The sequence below is a fragment of the Dipodomys merriami genome, unplaced genomic scaffold (genome assembly GCF_024711535.1).
Source record: "Dipodomys merriami isolate MVZ:Mamm:240054 unplaced genomic scaffold, mDipMer1.0.p SCAF_26, whole genome shotgun sequence".
In the NCBI taxonomy this organism is placed as follows: Eukaryota; Metazoa; Chordata; class Mammalia; order Rodentia; family Heteromyidae; genus Dipodomys; species Dipodomys merriami.
In genome coordinates, this window is record NW_027204048.1 from 9,802,466 (window position 1) to 9,826,401 (window position 23,936).

The following is a 23,936-nucleotide window of genomic DNA, read 5'->3' on the forward strand; positions in this document are numbered from 1 at the left end:
TTAAAAAAATCTATCAAAAATTCTCTGGTGAGCCTTTTATTACTATCTTGTCTTGAGCCCTTTTTTTTTTTTAATGACATCTATTATCAGATTGAAATGGCGATTGAGACGCTGCAAAAGTCTGACGGTCTGTCCACTCACAGAAGCTCTCTTCTCAACAGCCATGTAAGTTGCCTCTTCTTCACGTAAACTAATCTCTTGCTTGTTCTGCATGTGTTGCTTGCCTCTAAATGCTTGTTTTATTTATCTTATTTATTTTGCTTCTTAACCTTCCTTTCTCAGCACCCTATAATCTCTGAATCATTTAATGGCTATTTTATGGAATATCTCATAATAGAGATCCCACGGTACTGCTTTACTAGGTTTTTATACAACAATTTCAAAATAAATGACAGACTGCCATTTATTTTTTTAAAAAAGAAAAAGCAATCAGTCTCTTATAAAGTTTTCTGGTTAGGTATTTATTTTCTATGAAGCAAAAAACTGTAGTCCACATTTACGTAGAGAGACATAGAGATAGCCATGTGTACTGTAATGCTTTTTAAGTGGATGAGTGATGACCAATGCCAAATCCAGTGCTAAGCTGTTTGAAAATGATTTCTTCACGAATTTGACTAGATGAGACAGACTAGAAATAATGATATAGAAGAACTCAGGTTCTAAAAACTAAAGAGAAATGAAAATTGGCCAAAAGAAAAAGTGAGGCTGTAGACAAACCATAGTTTGCTAATGACTTGGGTAGAGAGAATTGCCATCCCTAACATTGAGACTCTCACTGTCACCAGATGCACCATCACTCTGACACTGGTAAGTGTGTTAAGGAGGACGACAGTTTTGTGAAATTACAATCATTATTGTCAACTGTTAAATTATGGGGAAACAATGAATGTGCTGATTAAAATTTACTTTGTCACCATGACTTCTGAGGCTGGAAAATAAAAGTGAGCAGACCTGTGACTTGCATCTAGTTTGGATAAATCAATGACATTTTTGGAAGAATTACTTTCCCTTCCCAATTGACTACATTCCTAAACTTAGGGAGAAAATTATTGTGTTTTCTTAATTTTTTCCATCATTTGTTACTGAAAACTTAAAAATCAAAACAAAATTTTGTTACCCCATTTATTTTATTGTTTCATTTATAAAATGTTACAGAAAGTGTTTTTAGTATGCATTCTAAATATTTGAACTTTGCAATAATTATTTATATTACAAAATATTACTACCCTATCCACTTATGTTCTAACACTTTTGTTTTTGGATAGGGTATTTTGTTTCCTTTTGAAAGGAAAGTTTCCCGATTCCCTCCTTTCCCGTGCCTCCCCCCCCCAAATTAACCAACTTGGAGAATGCTTATAATTTTGATGAAAATTATGCTTATGAATTTTAAAATAATACCATTATTTGGGCCCTTTATATGACACAATCCAAAAATGCATTTCTGAAATTTTATTTTGAGTATGTCATGCTTTCATTTATTACCTAATTGTGTCCAGTTGTATTGGGACACAATTGTATGATACTGTGGACATGTTAAAGGCTGAGTGTGCATTGGTAGGCTGTGTGTTTGTGAAAAGGAGGAAAGGACCAGCTGATGTTTGTATGTTGAATATCCCAAGTGAGGAGTGGATGGGAACATAGGAAAAGAGTTTCCTATAGTCTTGACCAACTTTCAGACTTCTAAGTTTTATTTGATAATTTAATTCACATTTTACTTTATTTGACATACATTAAAAATAGGAAAATATATAATATGTTTAATTTTACCTTCAATTACTCAATTAGTATGTTCACAATTTTTTATTTGGGGATTTGGTTCACTGTTTTAAAATATATTAAAGTTTTTAAAAATTACTTTCTCTTAAAAATTTGTGAACCAATATTTAATATTAATAATCGTGTCGACTAAGCTGTATAAACATCAGACAACAGTGTATTATTTCATAGCTTCATGATGTCTTTATTAAGTGGTCTAGAAAACCTTCCTTACGGTTAAAAATGTCCAATGGTGTGTCAGTATGTGCACAAAGAGTGGGCACAAATGTTGCTAGTGAAGTGATCATCTTTGTGTGTTCTCCTGGTTCATTTTAGTCTTTAAAAATCCAAATGAGTCTATAGACTATTGTAAACAGTGAGCAGAACTGTTGGCCAGCCAGTGAGCTTAGTTCCTTCTTGACCACAGAGAACGATTCTGTTGTCTTTTTATCCTTGGGTAGTTAAAAATGCCCCCAATTTTTGTTAGATTTATCCAAACAACTACAACGAATTTCATATCACATGTCTTCTAGAACATTGAACAAAATACCTTTAAAGGTATTTTACATTCTATAAACATGGTGATTTTTTTGTTGTATATACATTTGTCAGTGGTAAGATAGGTTTTAAATGTATTGTTGTTATGCTTTTATTTATTTATTTAGTGTTCTTAGTGGTAGTGGAGATTGCCCCAGAGACACATGCTTGCTGAGCAAGTACTGCAATATAGGACCATATCTTTTTTTTTTTTTTTTTGCATTTTGATATTACAGTAGGGTCTTACTACTATTTTCTGGGATTCCTGCTTTTACCTCTTGGGTATTTATGTTTATAGGCATGTACCAACACTTCTGGCTGCTTGTTAATACTTTATATGTCAGTAAAATATGCTACCTTTATATACTATAGTATAATTATAGTACTAAGATAGTATAATATAGTATAATAATTCTACCTATTATAGAATAATTTAAAGTTTGTGAGATTCGCATCGGCATGTTCCCTGATTTATCAGTTTCTATCAAAGATTAATTTTAAAAAGATAAATTGTTATATGTGTTCTACATTTACCAATTTTTTCTTTTTTTTTTTTTTCTGGTTCTTGGGGCTTTTTGTGCTCAAAACTAGCACTCTCCCACTTGAGCCATATCACCATTTCTGGCTTTTTCTGGGTAGATCATTGGAGATGAGTCTCACAGACTTTCCTGCACAGGCCACCTTCAAACCATGACCCTTAGATTTCAGCTCCTGAGTAGGAATACAGCTGTGAGCCACCGGAGCCCAGCTACATTTATTAGTTTTTGTTTGTTTGTTTTGGTTGGTCGTGGAGCTTGAACTCAGGGCTTGGGCACTGTCCTGGGCCCTGTCCCTGCTTAACTAGGGCTCTACCACTTGAGCCATAATACCACTTCCAGATTTTTCTGTTTATGTGGTACTGAAGAATGGAACCCAGGACTTCATGCATGCTAGGAGAGCACTCTACCACTCTATCACGAAGCCACATTTCCAGCCCAATATATTTAGTAGTTTTTGAAGAGGGGTCTTAATCATAACTTTTAAGCAAAAATGTCTTTTCTCATGAGACATGGAATAAAAAAGATTTTGTTTCCTGTTTGTGCATTTGATTTTTAGCATAGTTTTGGGAAGTTTTTTAAATTTTATTTTTAACTTAATTGTACAAAGAAGTTATCATTCCATAAAGCAGTATATGCATACAATGAATCTTGATCAGTTTTACCTCTGTCAACATTCTCTCCCATCCTTACCAAATCCAGTAAGTCAGCCCTCTTAGTAGAATCTGGCACATTGCTTTGCTTTTCTCCTTTCCACATTAGATGATGGGGTAGATGTTAAATTTTGTATCCCATTTTCAGCATATTTTTGATAGTATTTTGTACTGCTAATCCATTTTGTTAGTAGAGCATGCTATTACCTTCTGGAATTAAATATACATACACATACAACAATATATACATTATATATAACCTCACTTAACTATGAAGCATCTCATGCTTTATTCTATTAGTAATATTAAAAAGATGGCAATTATGGCAGCACAAGCATCTCATGGACAGTAACTAAATAAGAGACTAAGGATTCTTAAACTTTCCCTACCAGTGTATCCCTGGTGCCTTGTACAGTGCTGGAACGTAGTGGATGCTTATTGAACATTTCCTAAATGGATAAATATTAGAAACCATAGAGTCAAACAGACCTTCTCTTACCTTCAGTGTTCAAGGATGACTTTTCCCGCCATGGGTGAAGAATGATAACACATGGTATTGTTTTCACATATTCTTCCAATAGGTTTATGTGTCTACATGGCTTGGGGAAGAAAATGATTTCTCCTAGCATGCTAATCAAATAAAAAATATATGGTTACTCTAGCTAATTTCTCTGCATGCACTTTGAGTTTAAGAATAGATAACTTTTTATGCTACAAACAATTTACTCTTTTAAATGGCATAGCCTAAAGTGACATCATTCATCTTTGGATATTTAGAATGGTAATTTGGTTATTTTTCACAAAATCCTATCAGTACAATAATTTTTACTTAAATATTTTGTTTCTGATTTTTGTATGTGAAATTCTTTCACTAAATGGCATATATAGTCTGCCTAAATCTGAATAGGATATCAAATTTTTCTTTATTGTAAACAAGTTTATTTTATATTTCTTATTTGTAATTAATACAATTAGCATTTAATTATTAATTAGCACTTCATAGTTATACATCCAGTTTGAGGCAAAAACAAATTGTAGATTTGAAACCAGAAATGTTTTTCAATTACATTTTCCTAACATTCATAGAATGTTGTTAAGATTGTATAGTTTTAAAATTCTGTTTAAAGTAATAAAAATCTCTAGGCATTCGTTTTATACTTTTTAAAAACAGTGCAACTAATTGTTCTGTGATTATTTTTTTTCTAGTTGGGATTACTTAAATATATTTAGCTCAAAACAAAGCCCTATTTTCACTCATTCTACTTGACTTTACAGTATTATAAATATGTTATTATAGAAATAAGATCTGTCAAAATGAGTATTGTCAGTATACCAATAGATAATAATTCATCTGAAAAAATAAGGTAAATGTTGCATTTAGCTTTAATTGGGCAGTGCAAAATTGATTTAATTTCATTTGTCAATCATTACTTCTCTCTAGGAAAATATAAGAACTGTTCATCTGCTTTAATCTATTCTGACTAATATAGATTAGATGCAAAGGTTGAAAAATGCAATTATCTTGGATTCTGCCCTTAAATGAGTATATTTTAGTTCGTTAGTGGAATAATCAGGTTTGAAAGATAAAGGTTAAAACTTTCTATGATATTTCATAAACTTTGAAAATCATAAACATATATTTTATAAGACATTTCATAAAGAAGTAAGAAAAATAGTAGTAGTTTAATGCTAAATTACTCGTTGGTAGGACTGTTGGATTCTAATGTCCACATCTCTTCTGGTAACAACAATGTACTTTTAATAGTGTTAACTTCCTTTCCATGTTTTATGGAGCATATTCCTTTAGATTATGTTTAATATTGCATAGAAACTTAACTGCTAAGTTTCATTAATAATAGAACTTATGTTTCCCTGGCACTGGTGGCTCCTGCCTGTAATCCTAGCTACTCGGGAGGGTGAGATCTAGGATTGCAGTTCAAAGCCAGCTAGAGCAGGGATGTCTGTGAAATTCTTATCTCCAGCTAACCACCAGAAAACCAGAGGTGGGCTGTGGCTCAAAGAGGTAGAGTTTTAACCTTGAGTGAAATAGCTCAGGGATAGATAGTCCCCAGACCCTAAGTTCAAACAAACCACAGGACTGATTAAAAAAAAAATTATATTTTAGACTCAATGTCTGATTTATAATTTCACAACTGTTTCAAAACCGGAACGTTAAATACCTGTCTATAAAGTACAGATATAAAATCCTCCACCTTATCTCCAAGTACTAACTGGGAGCTTTGAAATAATTGTGTACACAGGGAGTTTCTAGGAGAAAATACCCTATGTATCATAGTGGCTGGCAAGTTTCCCAACCAACAGAGACCTGTACTGTCTGTCCCTTCAGCACTAGGACCTCCTCCTCCTCGATCTCTTGCTTGCTCCTTAACGTGTTCTCCAGGATTCTGGCGGGGAATGACGTTCTTCCCCCTGCAAACACAAAATGTCGCTTTGCTGCCGTCAGAGTTGTAGTCACCAAGTTCCCCATTCATGTGGAACTTCGTATCACGTGATTATTAGTTACATTAATCTACTTTTCTTATTTTATACTTTTATTTACAAAGTTCATTTACAAATTTGACTATATTCTATTTCTGAAAGACAGTGCCCTTTTATGATTTCATATGTAGATATGTCACATCTCTATGTTAGCAATAAAAATAATATTGGCTTTTAATCACTTCTTTTTATCAACCATTCTATTATGTCTTTGACACTATGTATTATCTGAGGATATGTAGGACTATGTATGAAAACATCTTTAATTTTTTACTTTACACATATTTATTACTATTAAATTGAAAAATATTACATATTACATATTATCTTACTACCCTTATTAAATTGAAAAATACTAAAGCTTTGTGTGTGTGCCTTTTTAGGGCTTTTTAAAAATTAGTGCTTTATAATTCTTGATATCAGGGCCTAAATTCCTCTTTTTAACATTTCAAGAATGCCAGTAGAAGTCAGTTGCCTTTGCTCTATCTAGTATATGTACACAAAAGTACAGCCAGTATGTTTCAATGCAATATGGTTCACCTGAGCATCAACGGCGCTGCTACAGGCCGACTACTGATTCCAGCCATAGCAAGTGAATATCCTAATTCATTTACACCCTTACATTAAACAAATACAGATAACCAGTGCTTTCTGGGTATCACTTAATAAACTCAGAAATCATGTCTGACTCTCTTTAGAAAATTTGGCTTCTGACAGTAGGCTACAAATATAGGAAAATTTTGAAAAGAATGAAAATTTATTTTATGTAATCATTGTAGAGCTTTATAGTAGATGGTTGTCTATCTTCTAGAGCTAATCAGTGTGTTCTGATGTGTATATTTAGCTGGGAGGGGTTGGCTGACACCTGTAATCCTTGTTATTCAGGAGGCTGGGATCTAAGGATCATGGTTCCAGGCAGGAAAAACCATGGAACTCTTATTTCCAATTAAACACCAGAAAACCGGAAGTGGCGCTGTAGCTCAAGTGGTAGAGTGTTTGCCATGAGCTGAAGAGCTGAGGGACAGGGCTCAGGCCCAAAGTTCAAGCCCCATGTCCGGCCAAAAAAATTTTTTAAAAAGCCAGCCAAGGCAGGCAGGAAAGTCCAGGAGACTCTTATCTCCAATTAACCAAAAAAAGCAGGAAGTAGAGCAAGTGGTAGAGTGCTAGCCTTGAGTAAATGAAGCATAGGGCCAGCACCTACTCCCTGAGTTTAAGCCCAAGGACCAGTACAACACACACACACACACACACACACACACACACACACACACACACACACACACACACACACACACACACACACACACACACAATATATGGATTTACATGGATATCTGTTCATTAGAAGACGACAACTTGAACAGATATTAATTTCATTTTTAAAAGGCTCTGTTCTGCCGGGCGCTGGTGGCTCACGCCTGTAATCCTAGCTGCTCAGGAGGCTGAGATCTGAGGATCGCGGTTCAAAGCCAGCCCGGGCAGAAGAGACCGTGAGACTCTTATCTCCAATAAACCACCAGAAAACCGGAAGTGGCGCTGTGGCTCAAGTGGTAGAGTGCTCGCCTTGAGCTGAAGAGCTGAGGGACAGCGCCCAGGCCCAGAGTTCAAGCCCCACGACCAACAAAAAAAAAAAGGCTCTGTTCTTTATAGCCATATTTCCAAAGCCAGTAACCACTATGGTTTAATTACATAATTTTAATTATATAAGCATCATGTAGAAATAGTTGAACTTGAAATGTTTCTGGAGAATTTATTGTCAGAGTTAAAATGCTAGAAACCACCATCTTAATGAATTTTTTAAAATAAAACTTCTGGAAGTTCATAGTCAAGATCACAAATCTTAAAATATATACACAAAATTAAAATGTGCTTTAATTGTTTTTTGATTTCCATATCATCATTTTAAATACTTAGCTCTAAATTCTCCAAGGAAAAATGGGGTCACATTCATCATGGTAACACATTGCTACTCTATAAACAATTTCTTTTACTTCTATAACTTACGTTTAACTAAAATTGTATTTTAAATGCTACTTGTTAAACCTCTTAAGGAATTTTTGTTGAGACAAATAATATGAAAACTTCAGAGGTTTTGTACAACTATCAGACTTCTAATTAAGAAACCTTTAGGAACTATTTATTTTAAACACTGTTTTAGAAACTATTCCTGATTAGGAAATGGGAGTTGGAAACCAACCTTAAGAAAAATCATTTAAGTATAACAAGTCTCCTTTGTACATGATAAATGGACAAACGCTCAGAATAGAATTCAAAAATATATACTAGACTAGATTTTCTGAAAATGACTTGCACATTATGAATTTAAAGATTCTTTCAAAACCCATCAGACAACATTGAAATTTTACAGGTGAACTTTAAACCAATAAAAACACTGCCTTAATAAATGGTAGTGTACATTTCAAAATTCTGACAAAGCACAACTGTGATGCAGAAATTCTCAAATAGTTATAAAAAATGTTCCTGTTGACTGCATGTAAATTATTTGTCAATACCTAGCGCTTATCTTTCCTTCTGGGGAAGGAATGATTGATTTTTTTTTCCCTACATGCAGAATTTGTCCCAATGGACAATATTATTGTATTATCTAGTGTTAATTTGAGGTAAGCAAATTACAATTCTGTAAAAATGAATAAAACCTTAATATAAAACTTCATATAAGGAAGCCTGTTATTTAGGTATTGGAATTAAACCATCTAAAACACATACTTAGTGCAGTGCTTCCAAGTTTGCTAGCATGCTTTGTTCTGTTACGGTAATACATTTCATTTGTGACCAGCTAATGAGTTTATTTGTACTCCCTGAAGAAGTACTTGTCTCCAAATTGCAACTAATACATAGAAAATTATTATCTCTCTACAGGTGCTTGAATATTTGTCCTATTGTCTAAGATCATAACTCACGTTCAACTATCTACAGTGTTTCTGAGTGTTTTCGCAGCCAGATTACATAGGCCTCTTAATTACAACAATTTATCATAAGACTTAATGAAGAACTTCTATGTCTTTCTGTATCTTTTATTTGTAGTATTGCTTAGAAATTTTTGCAAATAAAATGATTTCTCTGTGTTTACTATGTCTTATTTCGACTAGCTTCAATGGCTGTTGGACAATTACGAGACAGCAGAAGGAGTGAGCCTTCCCAGAAGTACACTATACAATCACTACCTTCGACACTGTCAGGAACATAAACTGGACCCAGTCAATGCTGCCTCTTTTGGAAAACTAATAAGGTCGATTTTTATGGGGCTACGAACCAGGAGATTGGGTACCAGGTGAGTATTGGGACATAGGATCATAAGCTTTCCATTTCAAGCAAAAGCAGCTAGATATGTTATTTGAACAAAAGAACTTGATTATAGATAATATATGGTAGAAATATAGAGTGAACTCAGTTTATAAAAATCCATACAGAAAGGCATGTGATTATTCATTGAACACTACCAAATCAGAATGACATAATATCCTAAATAATAACTCACAGAATTTGGGAGAAGAACTGATTCTCAGACTATAGATAGCAGACCAACTTGTTAATGTGAGATTTTACTTTTAAATATTAATATATTACTTATATGTTAATATTTATCACAGTATTTTTGAAAATAGCCGTAGTATGAGAAAGTTTCATAGTGATTGCAAAACTATCTCCAGATTCTGAAAAAATTATGTATTTGTTTTTATTTTTTTTTTCAAAAAGCTACTTTATTTGAATGGAGTAAGAAACTGAAGTGGTAACTTGTATTTCATAGAATTGAAACCAATTAAAAGTCATTTGGTAAACTTGCTAAATATTGGTATTTGAAGTCCTTGGTAATAACTTGGTCCTATTTTACTTTCCACTGGCCTTTTTAAATCTTCTTTTTCTGCTCCTGATTTTGAAACCATGCAAACATTAGAATAAAAATATGATATAGTTGCATAGAGATAAATAATGTAAAGTAAGAGCTACCAGTTTCTCTTTTTTTATTTTTGAAATAGTGTTTTTACTTTTCAAACTATGATGAAATCAGTGTTGTGAATCTTGTTTTTTTTATAATTGAAAAGAAATATTTTCAGCAGGTATGCATGAAGATAGGATATATTTGATTTGAAAATCTTATAAAATGTATACTAGGAAGTATTAAATAGAGAGCAAACACTACTCTGAGGAGTTATTTTTAATCAGTTATATTTCACAACTTCAAATTATTGTAGTAAAGAATGTTTAATCGTAGTAAAGCTAACGGTGCCCTAGTAGTTAACTTCATTATATAGTTAGAGTGAAAAGAGGATTGAATATTGTCAGGGAAAAAAGATTCACAACTCATTTCAAGGTTTATGGCTAAGACCCCTGTAACAAAAGACAGATTGAGAAGAGAGAAGCTGTTTCTTTGGTATAAGCTTTAAATGACAGAGATATTTCAGAGGTAAAAACCCACAACGAAACATGACTTAACACAAATGGTTATGATCTAGAATTTCTAAGTTAGATGGTAGGGTGACTCTGTAAGGCCCATATACTGGATTCTTCTCTTCATCTCTAGAGAAAAAGATAGCATAGGGTGATGCAGGTCTGATGGTCTGTTTTCAAGGAATGGCAAGCTAAGTTTTAAAGTCCACTTTAGTGGGAAAAAGAGAAAGGGAATTTTTTTTTCTACTTCCTCTGGCCTGTTTTTGATGTTTTTTTCAAATGTGAAAATGCCATATTTTGGTGTCCTGAACCTGAATCCTAGATGCATTTTATAAGATACAAGATCTCTCTATGTTCTAATTGCAGATTTATTTCTTTCTCTTGCATTTAAGCATATGTATAGCTTTCAGATTGCTGTAGGCTTGATTCTTTCATAAATGTGTTTTCTTCCATCTATACTTCAAAGGTAGTATCTTTTAAATTGCAGAGTATGATTGTCTATTCAGACTAAAACCACTTGCTTTCATTCCTCTGAAGAAAAGCTTTTTGTTTCTCTAGTATTCTTTTTTTCTCCCAAAGTAGGAAAATCATTATTTAGGGACCTAAACTACTATGTCCTAGCTGATGGCTCAGTACTTACATGTGTGATGCCAATATTTTGAAACTCTGGGCTTTATTCAACATTCTAATAGCTGTATTGTTGTGCTGCTTTTGTTACTGGAAAAGAATTCAATGAATCCTATTTTGAAGTCCATTCAAACCTTGAAACACATCTGTTAAGTAGAAAGGGACAAATTGGGGTTGTTTGGGTTTGTGAATGAGTAGAATCCATATTCTATAAGTACATTTTACAATATTACAGCTTTTGCTCTCCACCGTCCCCAACAATTATGTCTCTCCTGTTCCTTTAAAAATTGTATGTAGTGTTTGCAATTGATTTGGAAAGCAAAGCCTAGAAGAATAAGGGGAAAGTAAGTTCTGTGGTTGAGTTTAAATAAATGAAGTGTGTGAAAGACAGAGGAACTCTAGTGGACAAAAACTGATGGTGGCAGCGAGATTTTTCTAGCCCAGGACATTGGTATCCAGTTTCTACCCAAGCCAAAGAACAGAAGGAAATCAGTAAAAATTGTGAAGCACATTAAATAGATTTTTTAAATGAACTTTATATAAAATATACATCATTTAAATTAGCGGGTAAAATTATTCAAACCAGACCATATCTTTGCAAAAGTTTTTAGACTTAAATCAGCAAAAGCTAAATTTTTAAAAAAATCACTATTTCTAAGCCAAGGCAAATCAGACTTTTGATTTGATCCTATCTCCAAATTTGAACAAAGGTAACTATGGATAATCTTCTCTTCCCAAGTGCTTACCAATAAAGTATAAATTACTACTCCCACCTAAAGCAAAATGCTGTTTTGCAGGAAACAGAAAAGAAACCCATCTATTTGGGAGTCTTACAGAGAAAACAGCAGGGATTTTTTGTACTTTTTTCCCATTATTAATACCTCCTACTTCCTATCACTACTGTCTTTAAAATTTGTAAGAGAGAACACTACAAATTGTGTTTGTGGTGGTGTTTTTTTTTTCTTTCTCTTTTTTCCACTGGATTTTTGAGACTACATCTAATCTCTCCAAGTGGAAGACCTTACATTAGGTTTTTATTTCTGTTTTAATTTACGGAAAGGTGTAGGCATTGAAATGCCCTATAGTTTTTAAACTAACAGTTTGTTTATATACTATGAATTTAAGATCACTTTAAATATATGGAAGTTCATCTAGCCAGGCTCTGGTGGCTCACACTTGTAATCCTAGCTATTCAGGAGGCTGAGATCCGAGGATTATGGTTCGAAGCCAGCCAGGCACAAAAGTCCGTGAAACTCTTATCTCCACTAAACCACCAGTGGTAGAGTACTCACCTTGAGCTGAAGAGCTGAGGGACAGTGCCCAGGCCCAGAGTTCAAGCCCACAACCAACCAAAAAAAAAAAGGAAAAGAAAAAAAGAAAAGAAAGAAAAAGAAGTTCATCTGTTAATCTTAGAAGTAAAACTGTTTAATTTTTATTTAAAAAAATTGATCCACCCTACCCTTCCAATTTGTTTTGTAAATGAAAGAAAAAATTGGAAAGAGTACTGATGTCTGTGTGTGTGTATGTGTGTGTGTGTGTGTGTGTGTGTGTGTGTGTGTGTATGCAAAAGTATTTTCTCTTTGCAAGAATTTACATACTTAAAATTTTGCAAGTCCCATTCAGAGCAAAACTTGTCATATGGCTAGTATTGGTTTGACTAACTTTTTAATATTTCCAATGTTTATTGTTCTATATGAAGAGGAAATTCGAAGTACCATTACTATGGGATTCGTGTGAAGCCAGATTCCCCCCTTAATCGTCTCCAAGAAGATATGCAGTATATGGCTATGAGACAGCAACCCATGCAACAGAAGCAAAGGTAGACTCTGCTGTTATCATTGATATGTCAAAGCTGTGTATTTCTTAATCGCTTAGGTCTCTCTTCTGAACAAATAGAGTGCCTAGGTGCACAAGAATGGGGCTACTCTTGGCATGTCTTCACTAACTATGGATAATTCTTCAATCTGCTTTAGAGTTTCAGTGATACTATTTTCCAGATTTCAAGAAAACACTCTGCTTTCTTTCCATGTGGCTCCTTAAAAAGGTGCCATCCTAAGCTATTCCCAAAAGGAAACACAAAAGATAAGGAGCAAGTTCGAGCAAATACCAACTAAAGAAATTGTTTCAGTATTCATCAGCCTCTGACTTGCTTTTCTTTTTTCTTTCATTTTCTTTTTTCTTTTCTTTTTTTTGGTCAGTTGTGGGACTTGAAATCAAGGTCTGGGTACTGTTCCTGAGCTATTTTGCTCAAGGTTGATGCTCTACCACATTGAGCCACAGCTCCACTTTCAGTTTTCTGGCAGTTAAGTGGAGATCAGAGTCTCATGGACTTTCCTGACTGAGTTTGCTTCAAACTCAATCCTTAGATCTCAGCCTCCTGGGTAGCTAGAATTACAGGTGTGAGCCACCAGCACCATGCTTCTTACTTGCTTTTCGGTACATTGTTCAATTCATACTTTTTGACCAAATATGAACTCATACAGGATGCTTTAGAATTTGTATTTTCTTTAATTTTAACTTTTACAAACATAGACTTGCAAATATTAGAGCTCTAGGAGATGTCATACATTTACAAATGCATGGGTGAATGGATGTGTATAGAAGGATAGATGGAAGGATGGATAGTTTAAAAATATCTATATCTAGTCTGGCTTTGCAACTTTATGAGAATCAGAGCATCAGTAGTCCAGTTAATGAATCCAGATCAAACCAGATAAGTTAAATGACTTGTAAATGTCTACATCCTGTTTGTATAGCCAAGTCCAATATGATTTATGACTCAAATTTTAGAGAAAATAAAATTGTTTTGCCAGTAAAACTAAAAAATGACCTGAAGTTCTCATTTCTCTTTTCAGTTTGGACATATGAAATTAGAAAAGAGGCCTCTGACTTTTTCCTAAATCACTGATCTGGAATGGTTAGTTTTATTTTCCAGATCTTTATGTCCATACTAGTTCATTCAGAAGTATTAGCTCTGAGACAACGGTGATTATATCACACAGCATCTTTTCATCTGTTTAATGAAAGTTGCAATTGAAATTGTAATCTGAAACAAATATTAAGGGACTTAATTGTACACATGATTGCTATTTTATATCTTTTACATTATGTTGAGCTACTTGATGTAAGGACTCTCATTTAAATCTGATTTCCAGCAACATCACCATATAGAACATAGCCATGAAGACTGCAAATAATTGGAAAGAGCTTTTCATTGAAAAGTAGATGATAGGGAACCCATACTTTCACATACTTGAGGAGATGAATACCTCCTCCAACTATTTACCAAAAGAGAAGGAACAGATTAGAGTCCACTTAGTGGACAAGAAGCAATCAGCATTCAATGAAGGTTGGAAGTGGAAGTAAACATGGTCACCTATTTAATTTTGGGTCATTTGAACAGCAGTCCATAGATATTCATTCAGTCAAAGGACAGGTGGGCCAGGGAGTTCCGTAATCCCTTTGAGTATAACTCTTGTGATTAGAAATGTAGTCTGGCACAATATAATAACGTTTGCTTATTAAAGTCATTATGGACAATCAAGAAGAGAAAAAATATGTGATTTTTAAAATGTCTTCTGTTGAAAATGTATGGGAAAATTACACTTAATTGAAATAATCTTCAGTTTTAAAGGAAGTCACCCATGGACTAATTTACCTACCCTTACTGAGGCAACATCTAAATTAGGTATAACAAGAGGGAATCAGTCATTTTCAGCTCTTACTTGTTTGCTGCGGCTTATTTGTAATATTTAACACATTGGACAGAAAACATTGGTCTTAATGTATTTCGGTTGGTCTTCCAAATCCTGATGTAGCAAAACTGGTACAATGAAGCCAGTTGCTTTCAACCATGTGTTAGACTATGTTTGATCCCAGTCATCATTCTGAATATGTTAAACTATATTTGTGGTTTCTGCAACAAATATGAATAGCTGTTCAACATAGAATATATACATCACATCTAAATGAAATAAGTTCATCAAATGTTAGAACTGAGAGGAAAAGACCAACTATTTCAACCCATCTTCTTGATAAGAAAATGGAGCTTATAAAATAAAGATCAGTTATCCATGACCATATAGCAAGTTGGAGAAGAACATAATTCTCTTATCTTTATTATTGTGAAATGTCTATTCTCCAACAAGACAACCCAACATGGAAAGAAGCATGTGAAACTCATTTTGAAGAGCATGTTTTAATTAAATGTGGACATGTACCACTTACTACTTATTTACCTGCTCTATCAGCAGAAGTTTCATTCATAAACTTAATAGTATGCAGGGGAACACAATTTTGGTAGAAACACTGTATGAAAAATGACTTTTTGGCCAGGCACTGGTGGCTTGTGCCTGTCATCCCAGCTACTCATGAAACAGGACTGAGGATCATGGTTTGATATTAGCCTGGACAGGAAAGACTGTGAGACTTTTATCTCCAGTTAACCAAAGAAAACCTAAAATGGACCCTGTGGCTCAAGTGGTAGAGCACTAGCCTCAAGCACAAAAGCCTGGGATAGTACCCAGGCCCTGAGTTCAAGCCCTGAGTTCAAGGACCAGTATAAACACACAAACAGAATCCCCTCGTTTTTTCCTAAGGAGTGAGGAAGAATATCATTAGAAGAATATGCCTAAGTTACGGTTCATAGAGTAGTTGAAAGTACTTTGTTTAGAAATGGAAGGTAGAGGTTTGAGCACAAGCTGTCTGGTGCTTCTATATGAAGCTCAGTTTGACTTTATTGAGCTTCAGTTTTACATCTGCAAAATTGAAATTAATAACAGACTACTTGCAGATTGTTTCAAAGTTCAAATGACAAAAAAGTAAAACACAATCATTATTAACTATATTATTATACTATATATTATATGCTATATATTATACTATATACTATATACTATATACTATAGTATATTATTATACTATAAAAAAATCTGTAGGAATACTCTGGTGTTCTGGAAGAGAATGCAGCCTGGAAATTGTCAGATGTGGCTCCTGTTTGCCTATACCTCTGATGGTTTCCAGCTTTGACTGATGTTAATAGTCTATCATTCCTTTCCTAGACCTGACGTTATTAAGAGCTAAGTGTCTAGGACTGGTTAATTGCTCTGAGACATCTGAGGAGGACCGGAGTTTATAGAGAGATTATCTTGTATCTGTGCATCTGGATTTTGGAGATGAATAAAGAATCTTGGCACTGATTACTAGAGTAGCTCATGTTCACTGTGTCAGTCTTTAGTCCCTGATATAATTATTCATTTTCCATCCAAGTAAAGATGATCTTAAGCAATTATAACTCAGCAACTGTGGACCTACAGTAATTCAAAATTTGACAACAAAACAGTCAACACTTACTCTGCTGGTGTCTTTGTTCAATATTACAAGTGTTCTTCACTAAGCATCCTATATGAGAGATCTTGTTTGGTAATTATCTTCTTACTTACTGATAAGTAAAAGATGCCTAGTAATTTTACTACATGAGAAAGCTTACAAATTTATTTATTTTCCTAAATAGAGCCTCAGGGTTTGTTGTTATTGTTGTTTTGTTGGATGTCTTGGTATCAAGTAGCGCCATATTGTCATTTTCCAAATAAAGGCATCTCTCTGCTGGAATCTGTGTAATAGAAGAAAGAGCCAGTTGTAAATATGTGTGTATGTATATACATATATATGCTGAAAAAGCATATATTAAAAAAAAGCATAGTTAACTGTAAATCACCTGTGGTAAGAGGACTCAATGAAGATGTTCTTGAGATAAAAGATGTTGATGTCTGCTGCTGCTGCTTTTGTGTATCAGTACTTTGGGCTTGAACTCTGGGTCTAGCACTGCCCCCAGCCTCTTTCTCAGGACTAGCACTCTACCACTTGGAGCCATAGCTCTGCTGTTGGCTTTTTGATGGTTAATTGGAAAGAAGTTACTGACTTTCTTGCTCAGACTGGCTCCAAACTGCACTTAGCCTCTTGAGTGGCTATGATTAAGGTCTCTTCTAATGTACCATTCTTTACACATAGAAGAGCACTGAACAGGTATTTATTTATTTATTTATTTATTTATTTTTGGTCAGCCATGAAGCTTGAACTCTGGGCCTGGGCTCTGTCCCTGAGCTCTTTAGCTCAAGGCTAGTGCTCTACCACTTGAGCCACAGCACTACGTCTGATTTTCTGGTGGTTTATTGGAGATAAGAGTCTCACAGACTTTACTGCCTGGGCTGGCTTTGAATTGTGATCCTTAAATCTTAGCCTCCTGTGTAGCTAGGATTACAGGTGTGAGCCACCAGCGCCTGGCCAGATTGTTTATTAAGTGAATGAATGAGGATATCATTCATTCTAGCTGGCAACTTCCTCTCCCCTTTGTCTGCAGCAGTTAACACATCTACTCCATTTGAATTTAAGTTTTTTTTTCTCCTCTCCATACCAAATTTTAGATGTAGAGCTAATAAACAAATATTCTGCAGATTACCAAAAAAATATATTGAAAGATGTGATTCTGTCATTCATTGATTATCAGAGTTGATGCCAGAAACCATGACTTGAACATTTAGTGCGATATCAAAGCTTAATTACTGAAATACTGATTTATTCTAAAGGAGTGAATCTCTTTACATTCGGTATTTCCTTGTGAACCATTCATATTCATATTACTTGGTTCATTTCAGATAAGACTTTCTGCTCTATTTTTTCCAAAATGGATTAGCAGGTAGCAATAGAATATTCTAGCCTCTTATCCTAAATGTTAGGTCAATTTTTCTTTGTTCAATAAAATGATTGTATTATATGGAATTACAAACACAATGAGAACTGCTTGCCTGTAGTTTCATACTTTTTCATTTTGCATAAACATTGTTCAGCTGCTTTTAAAAACATTTTCAGATTTTTCATGTAATGTGATGAAATCTTTCCATTTGATACCGTGAATTGAATGTGATGATAAATATATACAGTTTTTTTTATCCTCCATTGAACTGCTTCAGTGTCTGTGCTTGTGAGATTATTGACAGAATATTACATTTACAGTAGAGTCACAGCTGTCCAAGTCATAAATAACAGCTCTAGCCAACCTCATGGGGAAAGATTCCTAGTAATTTTTCACATTTTCTGTGTTAGTGACAGGTTTCATGCATACACTCAGCTATTAAAGCATTAGTGTTTCTTTGATTTCTTAATCATTAACAACTTTAGTTTTTATTGCCCATGGAGTTGCAAGCTGTTAAAATGATCATTTGCTCTTAATAATTTTAAAAACCAAGAGCTATTTCTTACTTTGATGCAATGGTCTCTCCCAAGAGAATACACAGGAAAACTAAGAATCTTCTTTGGGCAAAGTTAATTGAAAAATATTGAATTTGTAAAATAAGTAGGGGTAAAAAGAAGGTAAAACTCATATACTAAAAAGCTCAGAGAGTTCAGTTTTTTAAAAGAAGATTCAACATAGAGATTTTGTTTTTCAATAGAAAGCATGCTGCTTTTCATAATTTAATGTTTTTGTTTTTGTTTTTATTGTGAAAATACTGTACAGAGGGCTTACAATTACATGGGCAAGACAATGAGTACATTTCTTATCAAGCATTGTAACCTCCTCCTTTGTTTCCCCTTCCCATCCCTTTCCATCCTCCCCCCCCAACCCCCGACCTCCACCCAATCCTCCCCACTCACCCGACCCCCGCACCAAAGTTGTAAAGTTTGTTTTTGACATAACGACTTGTACATCTCATTGTTGCAATGGGTCCACCTGTATCCCTATTTAAACCATTTGTTTTTCCCCTTCCCCTCCACAAATTATACCAACATCAAATACAGTGAAAGCAGGGGTTATACTGTGGGGGAGGGACATACAAAGCAACAAAGAAATAATCTTATAAATATGTTAGAAACAATGGCATGAAAGAAAAAAAAACATTTAAATACATACCTTAGGGTTCATTTCCCTAACATCACATTATCTGACCTTTTCTGCTTGACTCAAACATATACTAGATATTACAAATAAGGGAAACCATGGGACCTATGTTTCTTTGGGCCTGGCTTACTTCACTTAATATAATTTTTTCCAAACCTTTCCATTTTCTAACAAATGGGGCAATGTCATTCTTTCTGATGGAGGCATAGAATTCCATTGTGTATATATACCATATTTTCTTGATCCATTCATCTACTGAGGGGCATCTGGGTTGGTAATTTAATGTTTTTGTTATTATGAAGAGTATGGAGAAGCAGGAAAGGTAAAAATTATATTTCAATGCTAAGAAGTCAGTTGTAATTCAACTAGAATTAATATAGACTTTTCATCGTAGGTCACTAAAGTATTTAAAAATGTGAAATTATTGATTTACATTTCACCTTTCTAAAATCATTTACATTTTATTCATAATAAATACTCAAATATTTACGGAGCTTATTTCATATAAAGATCAGTTGATGGTATGATCAAACGAAATATGTTATCTTGAGCATTCATCTATTTAAAGCTATGTATTGCACAGTCCAACTACTTACTGGCCAAAGTTGAAAAGAAAAAGGATGACTTAATTTTTGAGTAAAGACTGTCCTCCAATTTTGTTGAATATATTTCTACAACATTAGCCAAGGGGATCTGTACTGACAAAAGAAGGTTTTATAAACTAAGACTGTGAAATCTACTAAAGAAATTACATCTTAAAATGTATAATACAGTTTAAAGCTCTATTACAGATTTTGGTGTGTAGATCTGAGGTGAGAATGGGTATTTGAATCTTAGGAAATGCTACCTATATCTACATGCATTGATGTTTCAAAATGAACACTAGATTTTTGATTACTTTTGTCCAAGAAGAATGAGGAGTCACAAGTATTGGTTTAGGCTATATTTAATCTAATTATTCTTAACTCCTTTTTAAATGCCCTTCTGATCTGGGAAAACTTTATCCTCTGAATGTGATGAAGGTTCGTATGTTTTCCTTAGACACTTTTTAAAAGGATGAACAACCTTTCTTAGTCTAGTATGTGTAACTTCTGGGAATTATAATCTAAGCAATGATCCAATGCCAAACAATACACTTGAGTTTATACCATTATGTGATTTATTAGTTAAAGTAGAGACATCAAGTTAGCACTTCTAGAAGCTCTTTCATACAGACAATAACCTTTTTGCTAATGAGCTGTGTTCCTGCCCTTCCTTGTATGAAAAAATCCTTCCAGACTGTTCCTATTCCTTTCTTCCAGGAAGCACAATATCAGTTCTAGCTTATAGAGGTTCTTTTTTTAAGCAGGTCAGTATACACATAGTGCATCTGCCTTTTATTTAATCATTATCCACCTTGATACCTTACTCCTAAGGTTATTGAAAACACTTGTTTTCTAGTTCTGAGCATATGTTTTTGGCCAATTTTGTTTATCTGTATGTAAGACTTTTTCTTACACGGATCTGTAGTTTCTATAAAGTTTATCAATTTGTCCTCTCATTTCTCTCAACATTGGTTTTAATGCATTTTCTGTCTCCCACATTCTAATTAATATTCCCACTCAATAGTATGCAGCATAGTTATAAATTAATTTTAATTCATTGTGATTTGGGTTGCATATTAAAAATACATCTCCTTCCTTTAGAAACTTTCACTGTCCATAATAATAACCACCATTTAAAAAATGAAAAATAACAATAACCACCATTGCTGTTTTCCTCAAGAAGTGAATAATTTTGCTTTTAGTCTACAGGCTTGCTAAGCACTGTATAGGTAGATTGATTTATCCATCCTGTGAAAACTTACAATATAAAAAGAATGTATGTCATCTTTTAATTAAAGTCCCTTTACCCTTACTATTCATGCCTGTTTTACAAGACATTGTATAGGGCAAATGTGTATGATAAAGCTCAATGGGCCAAGTTATAACTGTATCATAATCCTTTATGATACAGTTAATATATGTTTTTGTCTTCTCCAAATAAATAATTCAAATTCCTTAAGCTACTTTTAAAAAAGGTCCACGAATTCAAGCTACATTAACTTTAAGAAACAGTTTTATGCTATTTTATTCATGATATAAAATTTAATAGCTAAAAAAAAGTTAGATGAAGTCTAATTAAAATTTGAATGAGGCCTGTGTATGTGGCTTAAGTGTCTACATGGAAAATCCAAGCACTGAAAACAACAACAAACAAAACAAACAAATAAATCAGTGAAGATAGAAACTCCCTAAATAAAATAGGAAAAAAAAAATTATTCGAGCCTGCTAGCACAGAATGGTTAAGAAACTAATTTTCCCCACAAGATTCTTGCCACACAGTTTCTTTGATTCTCTTAAGATAATTGTGTAAAATGTACGAAAAGATCAGAAAAACATTCAGTTCTTCATAAATGACACTTTAAGCACATTACCATTCAAATTCTTCCATTCCCTGTATCTGGGTGTGTCTCAATTGAAAAGAATTTTCTAGAAGGCTTTTGCATTATAGAAAAGTGGGCTGGATTTCTTTTATACAGTTAGAAAATAGCAACCAATATTTTGTTGTTAAAGAAGTTCTCACTAAAATCACTGCCATAAAGAAGAAATGTGTTGTGCCTTTTCTCCCCTTCGTGCTCTTGACTTCGTTCTTGCTTTTACAAATAGTTTGTGAGATATTGTCATGTAAAAAATAATTGCAGACGTCATTATGAAAAATTGCAAAGTGCAAGTATTTTCAGTATATCCTGTTCACATATTGTGGATATTGGTAGTCATAATTGCACATTAATGACATTAATTATTTGCACGTTTATTAGTAAAGGCATTAACATAAAACTCAGATGTCTGAATGAGGAGAATAATAAGTTCTTTTGTTCATAAATACAATTGGAAATAAGAAAAAGATGTAAGGATGCATATTTATGTAAATGAATTTATGTAAATTTATTTGTAATTCATTCATTATGTAAAATTTATGTAAAAGTGTAATCTTATTGTTCATTTTACATTTTCTTCTGATCTGTCATCATTATCATCATCATCATCATCATCATCATCATCATCATCATCATCTTTAGTTTTTGCTTGTCTTGCCATTTGAACTCTGGGTCTGGGCCGTGTCCCTGTAGTTTTGTGCTCAAAACTAGTGCTCTACCACTTGAGCCACAGCTCCACTTCTGTTTTTTTTTGGTAGTTAATTGGAGATAATAATCTCAGGGGCTTTACCACCTGGCTGGCATCAAATTGCAATCCTTAGATATCAGCCTCCTGAGTAGCTAGGATTATAGGTGTGAGCCACTGGCACCTGGCTTTATTTCTCAATTTTTGTACAGAAAGAAAATAAGCCCAATCTATTCGAAAGAAAAATTTTAATTGCTGCCTACTTCTTTATGTGTGCTTCCCCTAGGAAACCTTCAGGTTCTTTTGTTGTTTGTATGCATTACTTGTCTTTCAAAGATTCTGTTCTTGCCCTTGTGCTCCTTTTCTTTATCATAGAGCATGGAAAGTTTATAAAACCATGAAACTAGGAGCTAAAGATAAATGTGTACCTTCTGGTGACTTGGATACTTTCTTTTTAATTCAGTCCCAGGTTTCTAAATAGATTGTCGTTTGTATGTTGCTGCAAGCTGACATTTATGGACTACCATATTTACAGATGTGAATAAGAACTTCGGGAGATGAATGTATTGATTCCTAAGGGGCCTATGAGATATGGAAAAATATTATGATAAGCTTGTAAACTGATCATATATTAGAGAGAGTAATTAACTGAAAGCTCTTCATAACTATTTAGGTGTCAGCAAATACTCCTTGATCATAGTACTAATTAAAACTCCAATGTATTCAAAATAGTTTAACCTTGCTCCATTGGCCACTAAAAGTCATTATTAAATGCATATTAAATTGTAAACATGGTGCTGCTGCTGCTCCGATAAATACCTCATAAATACCGATAAATTCTCATTCTTAGGTAAACTTTTGGAATGCCACAAATGAGTTTTCTTTCTGTTGCCCCTCCTACTTTTCCTTTTCACAACTGAAAATCTTGGAAAGACTGAAATTCTAGGATTGTCATGAGACATTAAAGAAGACAGACATTAAGTTAATTCCTCAGTGGAGGTTGGGGATTAATACAAATCAAGGAATAATTTTGTGTGTGTGTGCGTGTGTGTGCGTGTGTGTGTGTGTGCGTGTGTGTGCGTGTGTGTGTGTGTGCGTGTGTGTGTGTGTGTGTGTGTGTGTGTGTGTGTGTGTTTTCCCCATCAATATTTTCAGGTACAAGCCTATGCAGAAGGTGGATGGGGTTGCAGATGGCTTCACAGGAAGTGGTCAGCAGACAGGCACATCTGTTGAGCAAACCGTCATTGCCCAAAGTCAGCATCATCAACAGTTTCTAGGTACGTTAAGATATAATACATATTAGTTGTCCTTAGGATTTTGAAGAAAGCAAATGGTAATGTTTCTTCAAGTGCACTACCTTTTACAGATTTTAAATACATGGAACATTTTTTTTTGGTGCTGAAACTATGCACATTATATCCTAATTCTAGTTCATCTCTATTTCCTCACTTTTTAGTGCTTATATTTGAAGTATCTTAAACGAGGTAATATTTGGAAATGCATATAATTTACTGCTATGACAGTGGTCTCCAGATGTGATATTAGTTGGCTTTTATGATGAACATGTAGTTGTGTTTACTTGAGATGGTAAATTCAAGTCTCAAAAATATTTCTCATTTGTGCTGTACAAAGTTACATACATAAAACTATCAAAGTAGAAAAATACTGTAAACTTTCATAAAAAGTAAGTTATCTCTTTTAATAATTACAGTGCTTCTTTTTGTAATTTTGTCTATGGTATACATGTTTCTTATAATTGGAAATGTTAGGAAACTGTGCCTGTTTCTGTCATAGCCAAAAGGGCAAAAGTGGGAACTTAATTTTTTCTATGGATTAGTATGCTGTTTCCACTCAAAGGGTCAAGATGAGTAAATACCCCTAT

The 23,936-nt window shown here is 33.9% G+C and overlaps 1 protein-coding gene across 7 annotated transcripts in view; it reads left to right on the plus strand.

Moving 5' to 3' along the window:
* Positions 1–23,936, plus strand: part of Rfx3 (regulatory factor X3) — a 239,868-nt gene that overhangs the window by 167,063 nt on the left and 48,869 nt on the right. For all 7 annotated transcript variants that reach the window (XM_070035668.1, XM_070035669.1, XM_070035665.1 and 4 more), the window contains 4 exons: positions 91–165; positions 9,091–9,272; positions 12,717–12,836; positions 23,210–23,331. In XM_070035668.1, coding sequence (XP_069891769.1) covers positions 91–165; positions 9,091–9,272; positions 12,717–12,836; positions 23,210–23,331 — 499 coding nt within the window. The remainder of the gene's footprint in view (positions 1–90; positions 166–9,090; positions 9,273–12,716; positions 12,837–23,209; positions 23,332–23,936) is intronic.